The sequence below is a fragment of the Rhincodon typus genome, chromosome 1 (genome assembly GCF_021869965.1).
Source record: "Rhincodon typus isolate 14 chromosome 1, sRhiTyp1.1, whole genome shotgun sequence".
In the NCBI taxonomy this organism is placed as follows: domain Eukaryota; kingdom Metazoa; phylum Chordata; class Chondrichthyes; order Orectolobiformes; family Rhincodontidae; genus Rhincodon; species Rhincodon typus.
Window position 1 is genome coordinate 100,266,600 of NC_063332.1, and position 18,081 is coordinate 100,284,680.

Consider the following 18,081-nt stretch of genomic DNA (forward strand, 5'->3'; position numbering starts at 1 on the left):
CACAGTGTGGAGCTGGAGGAACACAGTGTGGAGCTGGAGGAACACAGGTCAGGCAGCATCACAGGAGCAGGAAAGCTGACGTTTCAGGTTGGGACCCTTCTTCATATTGTCCCGACTCGAAATATCAACTTTCCTGCTCCTCTGATGCTGCCTGGCCTGCTGCGTTCCTCCAGCTCAACACTGTGTTATCTCTAGATATTACAATGATATCTGTTTTGCAGATATATTGACATAATCCAAACATTTCTAGTTCGCAATACCAAGAACTGAAAAATGTTGGCACTGACAGTCATTCACCTAAGTCTGCTGTGTAACTGTCAAAGCATCGACAATTATAAATCATATATGTTATAAGAACTCGCACTGTTCAGTTTTGTAATGTTTTCCATTCATAAGGATCGGTTGAAAGTTAAAACACTGAACCTTAAACAAGTAAACTGTCTGCCTCTTATACGAATATCCTGCTCAGTAGACTTTGCAAGAAAGGAAATGCATGGTGGGTGGCATGCAGGTGGAATAATAAACAAACGACTTAGACATTTCAGAATGTTTAAAATTCTCAGTTGCAGGCACTCAGTTCCTAGTAAGGCTGGACATAACCGAATGCTGGAAATCAGAAACAAAAACAGAGATTGCTGAAAAATTCAGCAGGTCTGGCAACGTCTGTGGAGAGAAATCAGGCCCTTGTTCTCTATGTAGCCAGTCGCAAGAATATGCCTGACTCTCAGAAAAGAAATGATTGCAGGGAAAGTGGGTTTCCCTGCTCTAATCTGATTTATGTAAATGAAGTTCATGCAAATGAGCAGAAGCTCCAAATTTTCTGGGGTTTGCGGAGGGTGGAACAAGAGTTTTTTTTGGCCTTTAGGCATAGAATTGGTAGGAAATTGCAATAAAACACAATCTACCAAAATTCTGCCCCAACCAAGTATCTCTGTAAAATCAAGTTGAGATCTTACGCCCTTCCTCCTGTTCCAGCCCCACCAAACCAGAAGGTTTGGCCCATTTAGTCCATATAGAGCTTCAGAAATCTAATGCACGATGTTAATGTGAGTTCCTAACGAATTCAGTAAGATCCTATTTGCTAACTTTATAAATACATCACAAATACAGCACTGACAACTAGGACACTTACCCTCCATAGAAGCGAATGGTCCAAGACTATACACCAGCATTGGACCTATAACCCTTCACCTAATGAACTTAATTTTAAAACTGTATAGTTTCTGTTTTAACTATCAAGTCTGGAACTGAATTAGACAGTCTCATCATTCTATGTACAATCACATTTCTGATGCTCTATGTTCTAAAATTACTGTATTTAACCTCGATTCTAAGATGTCTCTTTCCAGACCTACTGATCCACTAACCATTCTACTGCACCTTCTCAGAATGGTGAATACTTGTACCATATTGCCCAGCATGGATAACTTTCCCATGATGTTTCCTTGTGCTGTTGGGAGATGTTCAAAGGAAGGATTTTGGTTGGCTCCATCCAATGCCTACTCTGATATTTTAGAGGCTGGCACCATTCCAACTGGACATGGAACACCTAACTGGAGAAAAGCACTTAATGCAGCAATGCAGGTAACACTCCCCTTTACAGTTGAGTATGCAGATCACACCTTTGGGCTTGGGCATAGAGGGTTACACTTTGGCCCTCTGGTCCTGCCAGGACTGTGGCCCAAGAATTTCAAAGTAAGGTTATTAGCATATGGATAAATAAATGGCTCTCACAAACAAACAAACAGTAAACTTTGTTGATGATAAAGCAACAGAAAATATAGCTAAAACAAATGAATAGTACATCCAAATTTCAAAGTCTATTTGGATAACCAATCACCTGATTACAGGAAAGATACCTCAAAAAGGTGCAAACAACAAAAAGATGACCAGTTAATTGACAATCAAGTTTGAAAGAAAGTTTTCAAGATGGAGAAAGATGGACTCGCATTTAAATAGTGAACTTCATGACTTACAGACTGTCCAAAATATTTTACAACAGCTGACATACATTTTTGAACAGTACTCACACTATAATACATAAAACATGACAGCCAATTTGCACATACAAGCTCCCACTCACAGCAACGTAATAATGATTGTACAGAGAATGATGAAACTGTCTAATTCAATGTGCGATGTTGATTGAGGAATAAATCTCAGTCAGGGTGCTGGGATAATACTCTTATTCTTTGTTGAAATAGTACGCCAAGATCTTTTATATCAACTTGAGACAGAAGACAAAACCTCTGTTTAACATCTCATCTGAAAATCAGCACTTCTGCCAAAACAGCATTCCTTTGGCATTGCACTGAAATGCAAGAGATTTTTGTACTCAAATCATGGGAGCGAAACAGATTATGATAAAACTGATCAAAAGGAATTGGTCACTATGGCTAAAGCATTAAGTAATAGGAAATGAATAAAAGGAATAAGAGTAAGGAAAGAAATTGAGCTCAACATTATCAGCTCAAAGAGCTGTGGAACAAGGCATGGAGAAGAATATTAAAGCAATCTGGCACAACAGAATCTCACATTTTGAAAAAAAAGGATAAGGTTAAAGATGGGGACGATAATGATATTTGATTGCTGAAAACTAGATAGAATAATGGTTCCAAAATGCTGGTTACACAGAATTGAGATATCATTTAAAGCAATGCTGTTAACCATAATCATCTAAAGCAGTTGCTTACTGGTATAGAGCTTGAATATTGCTGAAACAAAAAATAAGTTGCCTTATTTTTTTCATTTTTCACTCAGAACAAATTTAAGAATGCCAAATTTCAAACAATCATACCAATTTACAGCACAGGAGAAAAGGATGCTGAAGAATTGATAAGTCAACGCAGCTTGGCCAAGGTGTTATTGTGGAGAAAACAGGTATCAGTAGGCTTCTCAAGCTCAGCGATATTTCAAAAAAGGAGCAACTTGAACAAATTTCTCTTGTTCACAGACAACAGGTCCCTATTTAAGAAAGTATGTCACTTCTAGCAAATGTAAATGATCCACAGTACAAGTTCAACCAATTATCTTAAATTGATTGCTCATATAGCTATTAGTACCCTCAGGGTTGTTGAAAAAGTGGTGCCCAATTGCAGAATATTGTCTTACAGAAGGCAGTGATCAACTGAAAAAAGTATGCTGGCTTCCAAACTCTAATTATATAATTCACCACAAATGCTAATTTGAGTTAATTTAACTACACAACATGAATAGTGATAATGATTGAAAACATGAAAGAAAACTTATGTGATTTAATCTGGAAAACTTGCCTTCGATCTCTGCTTTACTTTGTTTGCTATTTCACGAAACCTCACTTTTGAAGGAGGATGGGGTAACTCATCAACTCCTGCTGTCTTTGCGTCCTCTTCATCCACCTGAATATGCAACAATAACATTACATTGACTACATTATTACATAATCTTTAGTTCCTGACTGCTAGCAATGGGATTTGGGTCACAAGAGGATTCTTATATTGCTTACAGCAAAATAATTTCAAGTAAAATTTGACTAACAAGGAGTTAAATATGCCTTGCACTAGGCTGGACTTTATACCACGAACTGTGTAAGGTGCTATCCTCCAAACCCACCACCAACATAAAATAAGATGCGATGATGTCAGGTTAGCATGACATCATCACGCTAATCTCTGAAGTTACGCAGACATGTAAATCAGTAACCCACCTGCCATGCTGAAACCATTCATTAGCAGGCTATTGCCAAATTGCAATCATGTGCAACTTTTTCCACTGCCCACAGCATTTTTTGAGCATCAGAGGTGAAAAGGTTTGGGAGTGTTTCCAGCAGCTACACTAAGGTAGCACATGAGCCGATGAAAAGACCTGCCTAATTGTAGCAGCAGATGCTGCTCATGAAGCTGGCTGCTCCTGCCCAATTATTAAACTCATTTCTTCACTTTCTTTACACCAGTAAAATATAAACAGAGATTCATAGAGCAGGAGGCCTTCAAAACCTGCAATTATGACAGCCCCCATGTTTGCAACCTTACCGTTCTACCCCATGACCTCTCAACCCAGTTCCCCAGTTAGAGGTGGAGCTCCAGTTTGCAGTTCTGATTATCAATTGGTGGCTGTCCAGTGGAAAAGAAGCTAATCTGATAGCTGAGTGGACGAACTCAGAAAAGGTAAGCAGAAGTGAGGAGAAGGCTCAGTTTTCATTCCACAACCCTCACGCCATGAAGAAACTGAGAATCTAGCCCACAGATTCTGGGAAACACAGGTTATATTCAGAAAAAGCATCCATTCAGATTGTTGAGGGACAGGGGTATTTGAATTTTGTTTAAAGAAGACACATTTTGTCAAAGCTTTTGTCTTGCATTCGTCAAGACAATTGGCAAGAATATCATTCAAGCAGAAAACCTACATTTATACCACACGAAAGGAGAACGCTGATTAGTTGGCAAGTGGACACTGATTGGAAAATGTATCTCTTAATGATGTACAGCCAAGCTTTGCTTAAATTTTAAATCAAGCAGATCAATTTTGATTGGTCGGGGCATTGTGCTGAGAAATAAACCAGCAAGTGGCTGTCACCAATCTTGTTAAGTTGAAACAGGCTCAGTGTATGTATATGCTCTTGCTGTCTGCAAAGTATGAGTCCTGTGTTAACATATCAAGTATATGCAAGTGCGCCACACTGACAGGCTGACTGACATTCCTAAACTGGTTGTCAGTGTAATTCTACACATACTGAGAATTATCCAGTAAATCTCATCCAATTGTACAATTACATCTAATGTTGAATATCGTGTGGAAAATTTTGAAAGGGTGGGCTGTTTCTGTATCAATGGAACTTGCTTGTTGCAAAAGGTTTGAGATGATCCATCAGTCATTGGAGCACACAGCCTACATGCTTGGCATCACACCTACAATGAAATTCATAAGACCATAGTAAAACCATTAAATGAAGGAACAGAAGTGGCCCATTCGGCCCATCAAGTCTGCGCTGCTATTCAATGAGATAATGGCTGATTTGAGAAGCCTCAATTCGCTTTCCTGCCTTCTCCCCAAAACCTCGATTTCCTTACTAATTAACAATCTATTTGTCAGAGCCTAAAATATACTTAACGACCCAAGCTTGACAGCCCTCTGCGGTAAAGAATTCCACAGATTCACTACTCTCAAATGATTTCTTTCTGATCTCGGTTTTAAACATGCAACCCATTATTTAGAGATCATGCCCTCTGATCTTAGACTCCCCCACAAAGGGAAACCTTTCCACATTTATCCCGCCAACCCCAAGAATCTACTATATTTCAGCAGCTCATTCTTCCAAATTGCAACGAGTACAGGCCCAAACTGGTCAACCTCTCCCAGCATCAACCTAGTAAATCTCCTCTGAATTGCCTCCAATGCCAGTCTATCTTGCCTTAAACAAGGGCCCAAAAACAGTTCACAGTATTCTATTTGTGGTCCAATGAGTGCCTTCTACAGTTTCAATAAAACCTCACTACTTTTACACTCATTTCCTTCAAAATGAAGGCCAACATTTCACTTGCCTTCCCTATTACTGCTGATCATGGATACTATCATTTTTATTCATAGAAGAGGACTCCCAACTCTCTCTCTTCTGTATCTTCCTGCTGTCTTTCTCCATTTAAATAATATTTTGCACCTCTATTCTCCTGCCAAAGCGCATAACCTCACATTTCACCGCATTATATTTGCCAGGTCTTTACCCACTTGCTGAACCTGTCCACATTCCCCCACAGAGTCTTTGTGTCATCCTCACCACTTGTTTTCCCACTTATTTTTGTCATTTACAACCTTGGCCATAGTGCATTGATATTCCTCATCCAAGTCATTAACATACATTGTAAAGAATTGTAGCCCCAGCACTGATCCCTGTGACATTTCACTTGTTACAGTTTGCCATCTTAAAAATGTTCCCCTTATCCCACCCAACTCTGTGCTCTTTTAGTTAGCCAATCCTCTATCCATGCTAATATACTAACTTCAAAACCATGGCTCATACCTGAATAAATTGCGTGGTACCTTATGAAATGTCTTCTGAAAATCCAGATATATTACATCCACCGTTTACGTCTACTTGAGCAAGCCAGCAATGCCCATGTCCTATGAGTGAACTAAAAGAAATGTATTTCTAAATGCTTTGCTGCTGTTACGTCCTTTACAATAGATTCTAATATGTTTTCAATTACAGATGTTAAGCTAACTGACCTATAGTTAACGGTCTTTTGTCTCCCTTTCTTACACATTGGCAGTCTTCCAATTCCCTGGGACTTTTCCAGACAAGGATTCTTGGAAGATTACTATCAATGCATCCACTATCTCTGTAGCTACTTTCTTTAATATGCATACGTCATTTGTGTGATAGGAAAAACGTCATTTTGGAATGACAGTAAGCTCCTGTTAGTGGTGAACAACCAACGTTAATTGAGGCATTCCATATGGCAATGGCTCTACCAATCAAGGTCCATACGCCAAGCAACAAGCACTCTTCCCTCATACAGTACAAATGTTGGCTTTCCCCCGAATTGATTTCTTGAAAATTTTCCTGATAAGTGCAAGTCGAATAGCTTCAACAAAATGTGTCTTATTTCAGTGAAACTCAAGTTCTTCACTGTAAATGACATAGATATTTGTTTGGACATTCTACTCATCACCAACACCTATCATTGTTAAGATGAACTCAGAAAGGTTAACAAATTACCAGGGCAGTATCACCTCTCAGTTCAAATGGCTGATAGCTGGCCCAGGAAAGCACAGATTTCCCACTCTAGCTGAGGAACAAAGGATAAAAAACAGAGTCTTTAATTTTACAGTCCATGGTGAAAGAATAGCACTCACCATTCATAATGTTTAAAGACATCATGCGGACTTTTGCATGGCAATTTACAATAAACAACGTACCATTTCAGCATGGTCTTACACTGCAGGAAATGAGAGACCTTTATAACAGGGCAGTCGATTTTGTATGTTGACGACTAACCACTTTTTACCGAGAGTTGAATCTAAGTATGGTAATTTAGGATATTTAACTCAACGTAACATTATGCATAGAATAGAGGAAGGAACAGAAGATTGGAATAATTATTCCCTCTCTTAACCCCAAAGATAAAGGAGAAAAGAAATTAAAATCTCTTACAATAGCGAGTCAAAAGGAATATGACTCCACGCTCGTAAAAGGGAATTTATGCTGCTATGCAATTTTCTGCGACTGTGACTGATAACTTGTCAAACATTTAATCGCCTTGAATAAGCAAACCCTACATTTCCTATAGTGTTTACTGAGTACCTATTGGGTAGTACTACAAAAATAACATTAAAATACGTGAATGACATGGAATCTTTCAACAAGTTACTGATGTCACGAAGCCTCTGAAGTATTAAAGTGAATCAATCAGACAGCAATCTCCCAATTTCCATGTCATATAGTGCATAAAGAGATGCCAAACATTGCCTCATTTACTCCTTAATAAAGATGAGCACTGATAGCCTCACCATTATATTTATGAAAAAATTTCAAACCATGGTCTAAGGCAGGAGAGAGGACCTGGAGGGAGGATGTACAGAGAATAAACATGCTCTCCTTAAGGCAGTACTGATTCGATTCTGATTTACTGACTTACTGGCAAGAAAATGTACATTTAATTTTCTAAAAAGAAGAGAAAAAAGTGTTTTCTTATTTTCCATTCTGTGAAGACAGCTATGCAATATTAGTTAATGTGTTTGAAATGTTATTCCTTTCAATTAGAAAAATAAATCTACCAAGTGTTTTATAACCATGTGATCAATGATAGGAAGCATGGTGGCTCAGTAGTCAGCACTGCTGTCTCACAGCGCCAGGGACCCAGGTTCAATTCCACCCTCAGGTGACTGTCTGTGTGGAGTTTGCACTTTCTCCCCGAGTCTGTGTGGGGTTCCTCTGGGTGCTCCAGATTCCTCCCACAGTCCAAAGACATGCAGGTTAGGTGGACTAGCCATGTTAAATTGCCCATAGTGTTGAGGGATGTGTAGGTTAGGTGGGTTAGCCATGGGAAATGCAGAGTTACAGGGACAGGGAAATGGGATAGGTCTGGGTGGGATGCTCTTTGGAGGGTTGATGTAGAGTCAATGGGCCAAATGGCCTGCTTCCACACTGCAGGGAATCTATGATTCAATATCTCACTAGAGTGCTCATCATATCACCTATCACAAAATTTCAGGGGCACATGACAGCTTGAGCGATACTGCAGTGTCCAGCTCATGAAACGATAGTTTCTATTATTACAACCCTGAGTATTGTAATGAGATGACCAAATATTGGTCAGTAAAGGAAAACTCAAACCTCAAAACAATTGGAGAAGATTGTTTAGAATACTGTTTAATAAAAAAATCCACAATGTTCATTGTACAAACGTTCTTTTTACAAAATTCGAAACGAGCTGTTTACACTTTTCATCAACAGGAAAGTGATGAGGCACTGAGTAAATTACAGAGCTAAGATTTTAATCAGTTTATAAGGTCCAGATTTCTAAAGTAAATACTTGTACTTTAACAATTATAGTAGAAAGCAGAAAATCCACTTTATAGCTCTGTGTATTTTCTTTGTTCCATACCCAGCTGACAATTATCTTAATTAAATATCTTCCACATCTTCTGCAAACAACCCTGACTCTGGCAGTCAGAACATCGTTTAATACTGCAGTGCAGCTGTTGCCTTATGATTTCTATTATATGATTCCAAAGGGAAACAAATAAATATGTGCCCTGCTGGACTGCCAAATAAGATTCATCACTTCCCATGCACAGCTTAGTTGCTTGTTAAGACATGCACACTGCAATAATTTCGCTATAGCTGTAACTGTAAGGAGCAAATCACCAACATTTCATACAAGGGCCAGATCTTCATTGTCTAAATGAGAAAAGAACGGAGGTGGGACACATGATAATGGTGCGCAGCCAGATGTTCTCCCAGAATGGGACAGTGGGGTAGAACATAGACCAGCACACTTGCCTCTCCTCCTCAAATTGTCAATCAACCCAGTTGATGGGTTGTTACAATCGCATCTCTCAAATTTCCTGGAAGCAGCCTGTACTTTTCAGCTGCCTCTCTCAGGTAGGGGTGGTCCTATAGGGTCGAGTCAGGAAGCCAGAAAAATTTCTCAAGGCAAGTGAAATGGCTTATCACAGGTGAAAGGACTTATCCATTTGAATCAAAGGATCTAGTAGCAGACACTTAAGGCACAGTGGTAGAGACCCCACCTCTTGAGCCAGAAGGCCTGGGTTCAAGTCCCACCTGCTCCAGAAGTGTGTAATAACATTCCTGAACAGCCTCAATCGAAAAGATTTAAAGATCTAGCAAACTGTCACAGGTCAGGAAAGAGTCAAAATTAAGAACTTTGCCAGTTCAGCGGGTCATCATCTTCATGGCATCAGATTCATAGGCTGCTGCTGTTTGTACTGCACCCGAATACCAGGAGGAGAGCCGCTGCAAATAGACCCCGAATACCAGGAGGGGTGCCGCTGCAAATAGACCCCGAATACCAGGAGGGGTGCCGCTGGAAACAGACCCCGAATACCAGGAGGGGTGCCGCTGGAAACAGACCCCGAATAGGAGGAGCAGCAACTGCACAGGAAGGGGAGAACACCAGGCATTGGAGGTAGAAGAAAGTGATAAGAGGCACAAAGAAGGAAATATTGAGTACAGGATCTAGAGGCAGAAATCAAACTGTAAGTCTCGAGACTGATGGTCACAAAGTTCTGTGGCATCTTCGGTGATGACCTTGGAAGCATTTTACGGATGGTTGCACACCTGCACATCACCCAACTGATGCCTTCTTCAGCAACAGTGGTTAGACTAGGTTACTATTTATTATTTTCATTGCTTAAATCACCTAATTTGATCATTTTCAGCACGGGGCAAGATTTTAGATTCTACTGAGGTTGCCACCCACTCCAGTGAAAATGTCTGAGCAGTGTGTATAGCCTGCAAAATTTTACAGTCTGAGGGGTGTTAATTAACTTGAGACGATACGCCCGCTCCCATCTAGGCAGGAAATTACATTTCCACATGCCAATCAACTCCCTGGTGGTAAAAGGGGAACATAAAGGAGGAACACACTAGTTTCCCACCAATAACCTGAGGAGTGAGACCCGGTAGGCTTCAAACCTGATTCCAGACTCCGCCTGCTGTGGCAAAATTGCAGAGGGATGGGAAGAGGCCCTTTAGCAGCCTTTCATTGGTCAATAAGGGATTTAAATGGCCCGAAGCTGGTTGAGCTTCCCAATACCTCTCCCATTGCATATACCATTGGAGTTGTTGGTTGGTTTGCCGAGCTGACTGGTTTTCATGCAAACGTTTCATTTCCCTTCAAGGTGACATCGTCAGTGCTGTGTAGCCTCCGTTGAAGCACTATTGTTCTGTCCCGCTCTGAATTTATATGGTCTGGTGTGTCATGATGGGCAGTCTTGTTTCTGGTTTTGTACCGTAGTGGTATGTAGATGGGATCTATTTCAACATGTTTGTTTATCGCATCGGTGGTTGAAAGCCAGGCCTCCAGGAATTCTCGTGCTTGTCTTTGTTTCACTTGTCCTAGTACTGTAACTTTGTCCCAGATAAACTGATACACTTCTATGTCGGAGTATATTGAAATGAGGGAGTTGGTTGTGCCGTTTTGCTGTGAGTTGGTGTTCACGTATCCTGGTGGCGAATTTTTCCTGCCCATCTGTCATGAACACTAACGCGCAGCAAAACGGCACAGCCAACTCTCCCTCGTTTCAATACATTCCGACACAGAAGGACATCAATTTAACTGGGACAAAGTTACAGCATTAGGACATGCAAGACAAAGACAAGCACGAGAATTCCTGGAGGCCTGGTTTTCAACCACCTGTGCTATTAACAAACATGTTGAAATAGACTCCAACTACATACCACCACGGTACAAGACCAGAAACAACTACCAACTGCCCACCATGACAGACCGGACCATATGAATTCAGAGCGGGACAGAACAACAGCACTTCAACAGAGGCTACACAGCACTGACAATGTCACCTAGAAGGGAGATGAAACACTTGCATGAAAACCAGTCAGCTCGGTAAACCAACCAACAACTTCAACCGCAACCCGAGCTACAGATCTTCATTAAAACATTAAACGTATACCATTGGGTTGGGCAAGGTGGCACCAAAACAGCACTCATGGCACAATGCCACCCATTCCTGGGGGAGCATTAAACTCTGTCCCAGGAGTGGATCACAGATGGAATACAAGAGTCCTTTATGAAATGAAAGAAGGAAAACTTTTTATTAAATGAACCTTTTTTCTTTAAAGAAACAGTGAACAACATCAATATTCAAGTTAGATTTGCCTTAAATTATTAATTTTATTCCAAATCAGATTTTATTGAAACACAGAATTCAGTTCAGAATATCATTCAGTAGCACAACATAAAGAAATGGAATATAAAAACTGAGAAATAGGAAGCGAACAGGAATCTCAGAAATATGAAGCAACAAAATAAATGAATATGAAACTTTTAAAAATATTAATAATTAACATTAATATAAGTCTTTTCTCACCTCAGTGTCAAATCGAGTAACTGACTTTGGGTCTTTGAAACGTATTAGATGTCGAGAAGGTACACTTGTTTCCTCTTGTTGGATGGCACTCTGTGCTTTAGACTAAATAATATATTTAAGGATACAAATATGAATTCAACAAGCCTAAATACATGTATTTTTGAATTTATTACTCAACTCCAATAAAATTACTGTCTAACAAAGCCAAGCCACTTGCCTTCACCTCTAAGAACAGTGGCCAATCTAGTTGATTTTGTACCATTCAGCAATCCTACAATGCATCAACTCCACACTGGGAAGTAGCTGTCCTCCAGTGCCTGGTTAAACTGAAGGCAGTTTAATTGAGTTAAGGAGGTAACAGGGCTTACTCAGACGCTCACAAGAATTCACCATTGTGCATGCAATTAAACAAAATATCCTCCAATTCAATGGAACCAGCTCTCACCATCTACTTCAATGCTACGTTTCAAAACATCAGTTGATCCATATTCAAGACATCCCTTTGTTAGAACTGGACATACAATATTGAGAACTGTAAGCACATATATTCAACTGATGGAAAAATGTACAAAATTGTTTATGTACACAGAAATCTAAAGAAGTTAACTAGTCTAGTTGTGGGATGCAAACAAATAGAGAGTGGTATCTAGCCGGTTCATCAGGGGTCTTGCCTACCAGCTGGGCAGTCAGCAAGAGATCTACACAGCCTCATTTTGGGAAGCCAACAGTGGACCTTCCCATGAATTCAAGATCCCGAGACAGGAGGTCTTGCCAACTCAGAATGGCCAGACACTGAAGGGATGGAAGTTCGTGTGCTCAGCAGTGTCATTGGGGAAGTTGTGGCTGCTGCAAAATTTTTAGAACAGCCTTCTGAAACTAATTCTGGGGGAGGCAGGAGGGCAACAGGATTGAGGTACATCACAATCCCACCTAAATAACATTCTTCCTGACTCCAAGATCACTACAAGAGAGAGCAAAAGTTTCACAAAGCCTATCACTTATATAGGATTGTCCAAGTGGACAGCAGAGTGGCATAGTGGTTAGCACTACTGCCTTACAGTGCCTGGGTCCCTAGTTTGATTCTGGCCCTGGGTGACTGTCTGTATGGTGTTTGCATGTTCTCCTCATGTCTGTGTGGGTTTTCTCCAGGTGCTCCATTTTCATCCCACAGTCTAAAGATGTGTAGGTTAGGTGAATTGGACAGGCTAAAAATTGCCCCGCAGTATCCTGGGATGTGTAGGTTAGGTGGATTAGCCCTGGTAAAAACGCCACACGGGGTTAGAGGGATGGGGTGAGATGCTTTCCAAAGGCTTGGTGCAAACTAGATAGGCCGAATAGCCTCTTTCTGCACCATAGGGATTCTATGAAAATGCGTCCTGAAAAATTAAGAACTCTGTTCTAAAATGTCTACTACAAATTTTTATACCAGTGGTTTTGATATTAAATGTTACAACCCATTCCTCTCCTGCCATAAATATACATTTGGAGGTAATTACAAATACTAGAACTTTATTTTAAGTTTAATTAATTTCACATTTACCTTTTTGAACATTTCAGCAAATGCAGAGAACAACACCTCATGTTTGTTCTATGTAAACATTTAATGAGCAGATCATAATGCATAACATCTAACAGTAAAAACAATTTTGCCTGTGTGAACTGATTTGATTGCACTCCTTAAAATGACCAACAAGCCTTGTTGTTAAGTACCTATAGGTTGTCAATTGATTAATTAAATATTTTAAAACTTCATTGTAATATTCAGGGACTGAGTGCACCAACTATAATGTGAAATAAGGTACAAAAGTCCTTTCTTTTTGATACTTATATCCTTACATGTGAAATGGGTGCTGCTGGCTAAACTAGCATTTATTGCCAATTCCTAACTGCCAGAGGGTAAATAACAGTCAACACATTTCTCTGGGTCTGTAAGTCAGGCCAGATAAGAATGTCAGTTTTCTTCCCCAAGGACATGAGTGAGCCAGATGGGTTTTCCCGACAATTGACAATGGATTCATGGTCACTATGAACGGTAGCTTCTTATGCTAGATTTTATTGATATCGTGGAATATGAATGCATGTTTCCTGACCTGAGCCTCTGGATTGCTAGTCCAGTGACAGGACCACTACCTCCCCCCACTTAAAACCAGATGTGCCTTTTCCAACCTCTGCCTCAGCTGCTACTAATGATTTGAAGGGTGGAGCCTGGAATGGATGGAGAAAGGGTGGCTGATCAAAGCATGTAAATGATGTAAAATAGCACAGCAGATATTTAGTGCCATACAGTAATTCAGTTGAGTTATTCTGGCAGCCAAGCACAACACTGAACCTTTTGGGCTTCGTTGCTATGAAATCCAAATACTGAACTCTTGACTTAACTTTCTTCAAGAGGCATTCACTGACTTTTACACAGCGGATTCTCTTAGTAAACACAACATATTTAAAAAGTTGCTGTGATTTACAAATTCAAGCGACTGCATTAGAATTTTTTTTAAAAATGCAGTAGATTATTGGGATGCAATGTATCCATAGTACATTGTTATTAGTTTAAGTCACAGATTGTACTAATTAAGGGTCTATCTAACTACAGAAACACACAGTTTCAAAGCCATTCAACAGGGTCAAATTATTAAGTAATAACACTGCAATGTTGATTTCATCAAATAGAAATTACAAAGGTTTAAGATTTTAATAACAAAACTGCCAGTCAATGAAGTAACATTTCATCAACAAAGGAAGTGAGTCCAACAGCCAATACTGATGAAAACTGAAAAGATGATATCACAGAAACAATACATACCCTAGCCGCTTTAAGTTTCTCCCTCAATTTCTCTCGCATGGAGAATTCAGCGAAACTTGTTCTTGGAGTGGATACAGGAAGTGGCGGCAGAGCTGAAAGGAGTAATTAACAATGGCCATCATAAAAAATTAACATAAATGTGTTATACTGGATGCATTCATCAGACAGGAAAAGTAGGCACTTTGTGTAATTTGATTAAATTTTTAACTTTTGTGACAACCATGGGAGTTGTGGGACCCCGAGTATCAGTGCACATTCCCAAGTGACTCTAGAAACATCACACAGTGGTGCTATGCCAGAGTTTGGACTTAAAACATCAAAGGTGGAACAATATTCAGCAATTCCTACAACAGCTATTGACCTTGCTTCACATCTAGAAGAATGGATATGTCTGATTGCTTTTTCCCAAAGGCTTACATGGACAAGGATAAAACCGGAAACAATGGCTTCAAGATGAACACCTTAGAAATAACAGACATGCATATCATATAATGTTTTACTGATTTGCATGAACTGATAACACTAAACTACATTTAAAGACCTGGCACAAATGGAGAGCACCAGAAGTAAAGTCGAGAGCATGGTCCAATCAGATACAGAAGGAATGCTAAGTCAGTCCAGTACACGCATGGGAAGTCAGGAAAACTATACTGTATTTTTGTTTGAGGCAAGGAGCTTGACTGATAAGGCAGATGAACTTAGAGCATTGATCAACATATGGAAATATGATATCGTTGCAATCACAGACATGGTTGAAGGACGGACAGGACCAGCGGTTCACCATTCCATGGTACAGAAGTTTGAAGCATGATAGGGAGTGGGGAACACAAGAGGTGGAGCCGTTGCATTATTGATAAAGGAAACTATAACTGCAGTAATGAGGAAGGACATCCCAGAAGGGTCTTCAAATGAGGCCATGTGGGTAGAATGTGGAAATAAAAATGGATTGATCACCTTGGTGGGATTATTGTACACCTCTTTCAACAGTCAGAGGGATATAGAGGAGCAGATATGTCGGCAAATCACAGGAAGTTCCGACAGAAATAGGGTTATAGCTGTAGACAACTTCAACTTTGCTTACACTGACTGGGATCACCTTAATGCAAAAGTCCAAGGAACCCTGGATGTCAACCTAGATAATTTGAAAAAGAAAAAGCAGCAGCATTTGTTTTTGATTTTGATTTATATAGTCACTTGTACTTAAGGGAAAATAAAGTGAAAAGCTTTAACTGTCTCCACACTCTGGCAACATTCTGAAAAAACTTAGAAATTAAACAAAAAAAAAAAAAAAACGAGAAGAGAATCCAGATTCGTTCTTTATTGCCTGCTCCACCACCGTCACTGACATGAATCTCTATCTCTAGGCCTGTAAAGCCACCACTGCTGCTGCCTCGTTGTCTCGCCAGCAGGGTTCCCGTTCTATAGCTGAAGCCACGACCTTGCTGAGAGAGTCCCAGTCAGCGATCACCACGTCGCCGACAGCTGCAGTAACCACCTTGCCAGCGCCAGAGTCCTGATACCCACTCACAACATCGCCACCGATGATGCCACCACTTCGCCGCCACTGCCAAGACTCGGACCCACATCGTTGCCGCCACTAAAGCCACCGCCAAGAGTTCGGCACAGCACATTAAAAACAGGGGAGGCCCCTTGCAAGCATAGAAAAGCATAGGAGGTCGCTTAAAAATGGAAGTTAGGCAAAGAGGGACCACAAAATATTTTTGGCAGATAGGATTTTTGGTGGCACGGTAGCTCGGTGGTTAGCACTGATGCTTCGCAGGGACCCAGGTTCGATTCCACCCTCGGGCGACTGTCTGTGTGGAGTTTGCACATTCTCCCCGTGTCTGCGTGGGTTTCCTCCGGGTGCTCCGTTTTCCTCCCACAGTCCAAAGATGAGCAGGCTAGATGGATTGGCCATGCTAAATTGCCCACAGTGTTCAGGGATGTGTAGATTAGGTGGGTTATAGGGGGATGGGTCTGGGTGGAATACTCCTAATGGCGGTGTGGATTTGTTGGGCCAAAGGGCCTGTTTCCACAATGTAGGGATTCTATGATTGATTCTATGATCAAGGTAAACCCCAAGGCTTTTTAAAAGTACATTAAAACTAAGAGGATTACCAGGGAAAGAGTGGGATTTATTAGTGACTGAAGAGGCTACCTGTGTGTAGAGCCAGTGGATGCAGCTGAGGTCTTAAATGAATACTCCTCATCTGTATTCACAAGGGAGGAAAACATTGTAACTGGGGATGTCAGTTGGGATGATGAGGTTCTAGAACATGTTAAAATTAGTAAGGAGGAAGTATTAGAAGCTTTAGCAGGCATAAAGGTGCATAAATCCCCACGGCCTACTGAGATGTATTCCAGGCTGTTATGGGAGGAGATTGTTGGGGCCCTGACAGATATTTAGTACTTTGGTGGCCACAGGTGAAATGCCAGGAGAATAGCTAATGTAGTTCCTTCATTCAAGAAGGCCAGGATGGATAAGCCTGATCATTACAGATCAATTAGTCTAATGTCAGCAGTAGGGAAATTATTGGAAAAAAGCCTGAAGGATAGGATTAATCAATACTTGGAAAGGCAGGGATTGCTCAGTGATAATCAGTATGGATTTGGTGGAGGGAGATCCTGTCTGAAAATTTAATTGAGCTTTGTAAAAAGGTGACTAAATATATTGATGAGAGTAGTGCAGCTGATGTAATTTATATGGACTTCAGTAAGCCCTGTAACAAGGTCCCACATGGAAGGCTGGCCCAAAAAGTAAAATCCAAGGCAAGTTGGCAAACGGAATCCAAAATTGGCTTACAACTAGGAGGCAAAGGGTGATGGTGCAGAGTTGTTTTTGTATTCCAGTGCTCAGTTCTAGGGCTCTTGCTGCTTGTTATGTACATTAACAACTTGGATGTCAATGTAGTAGATATAATTAGTAAGTTTACAGATGTCACAAAAATTGATGGTGTTGCTGATAGTGAGGAGAATAGTCTCAGGCTACAGTCTGATATTGGTCAGCTGGTAAATTAGGCAGAGTAATGGCAGATGGAATTTAATCCCGATAAATGTGAGGTGATGCATTTTGTAAAGTCTAATAGGGAGGGATTTTCACAATGAATGGTAGGTCATAGGAATACCGAGGAACAAAGAGACCTCGGTGTTCAAGTCCAAAGATCCTTGAAGGTATCATCACAGGTAGGCAGGGTGGTGAAGGTGGCTTATGGATTCTTACCGTCATTACCTAGGACATCGAATTTAGAAGCAAGGAAGTCTAGTTACAACTTTATAAAACATTTATTAGGTCACAGATTGAATACTGTGTGTAATTCTGGCTGCCACACTATCAGAAGGAAATAATTGCACTGGAGAGGATGCAGAGGAGATTCACCTGGATGTTGCCTGAAATAAAAATTATGAGGAGAGACTGGATAGACTAGGTTTGTTTTTCTTGGAGCAGAGGACACTGAGGTGGGGATCCAACTGATGTATACAAAATTATGAGAGGTATAGACAGAGTAGATTGTGAAAATCTCTTCCTCCTGGCAAACGTGTCTAAGACCAGATGGCATAAGTTTAGCGCAAGGAGTAAGTGGTTTAGAGGAGATTTCTGGAAATATAGATACAAAGAACATGCTGGTCGAGAGGATGGTGGAAGCAGGTACACTCACAGCATTTAAGAATCATCTGGATGAGCACTTAAAATGCCAGGATGTAGGAAACTACAGGCCACGTGCAGGTAAATG

General features: G+C 40.6%; 1 protein-coding gene across 3 annotated transcripts in view; it reads right to left on the bottom strand.

Annotated features, from left to right (window-relative positions):
• Positions 1-18,081, bottom strand: part of cc2d2a (coiled-coil and C2 domain containing 2A) — a 187,689-nt gene that overhangs the window by 142,388 nt on the left and 27,220 nt on the right. For all 3 annotated transcript variants that reach the window (XR_007262507.1, XM_048599381.1, XM_020517151.2), the window contains exons 7-9: positions 14,351-14,442; positions 11,551-11,652; positions 3,273-3,377 (exon numbers count right to left, since the gene is read on the bottom strand). Coding sequence is in view for 2 of the 3 variants with exons in the window: in XM_048599381.1 (XP_048455338.1) it covers positions 3,273-3,377; positions 11,551-11,652; positions 14,351-14,442 (299 nt within the window). In the remaining variant the exon portion in view is untranslated. The remainder of the gene's footprint in view (positions 1-3,272; positions 3,378-11,550; positions 11,653-14,350; positions 14,443-18,081) is intronic.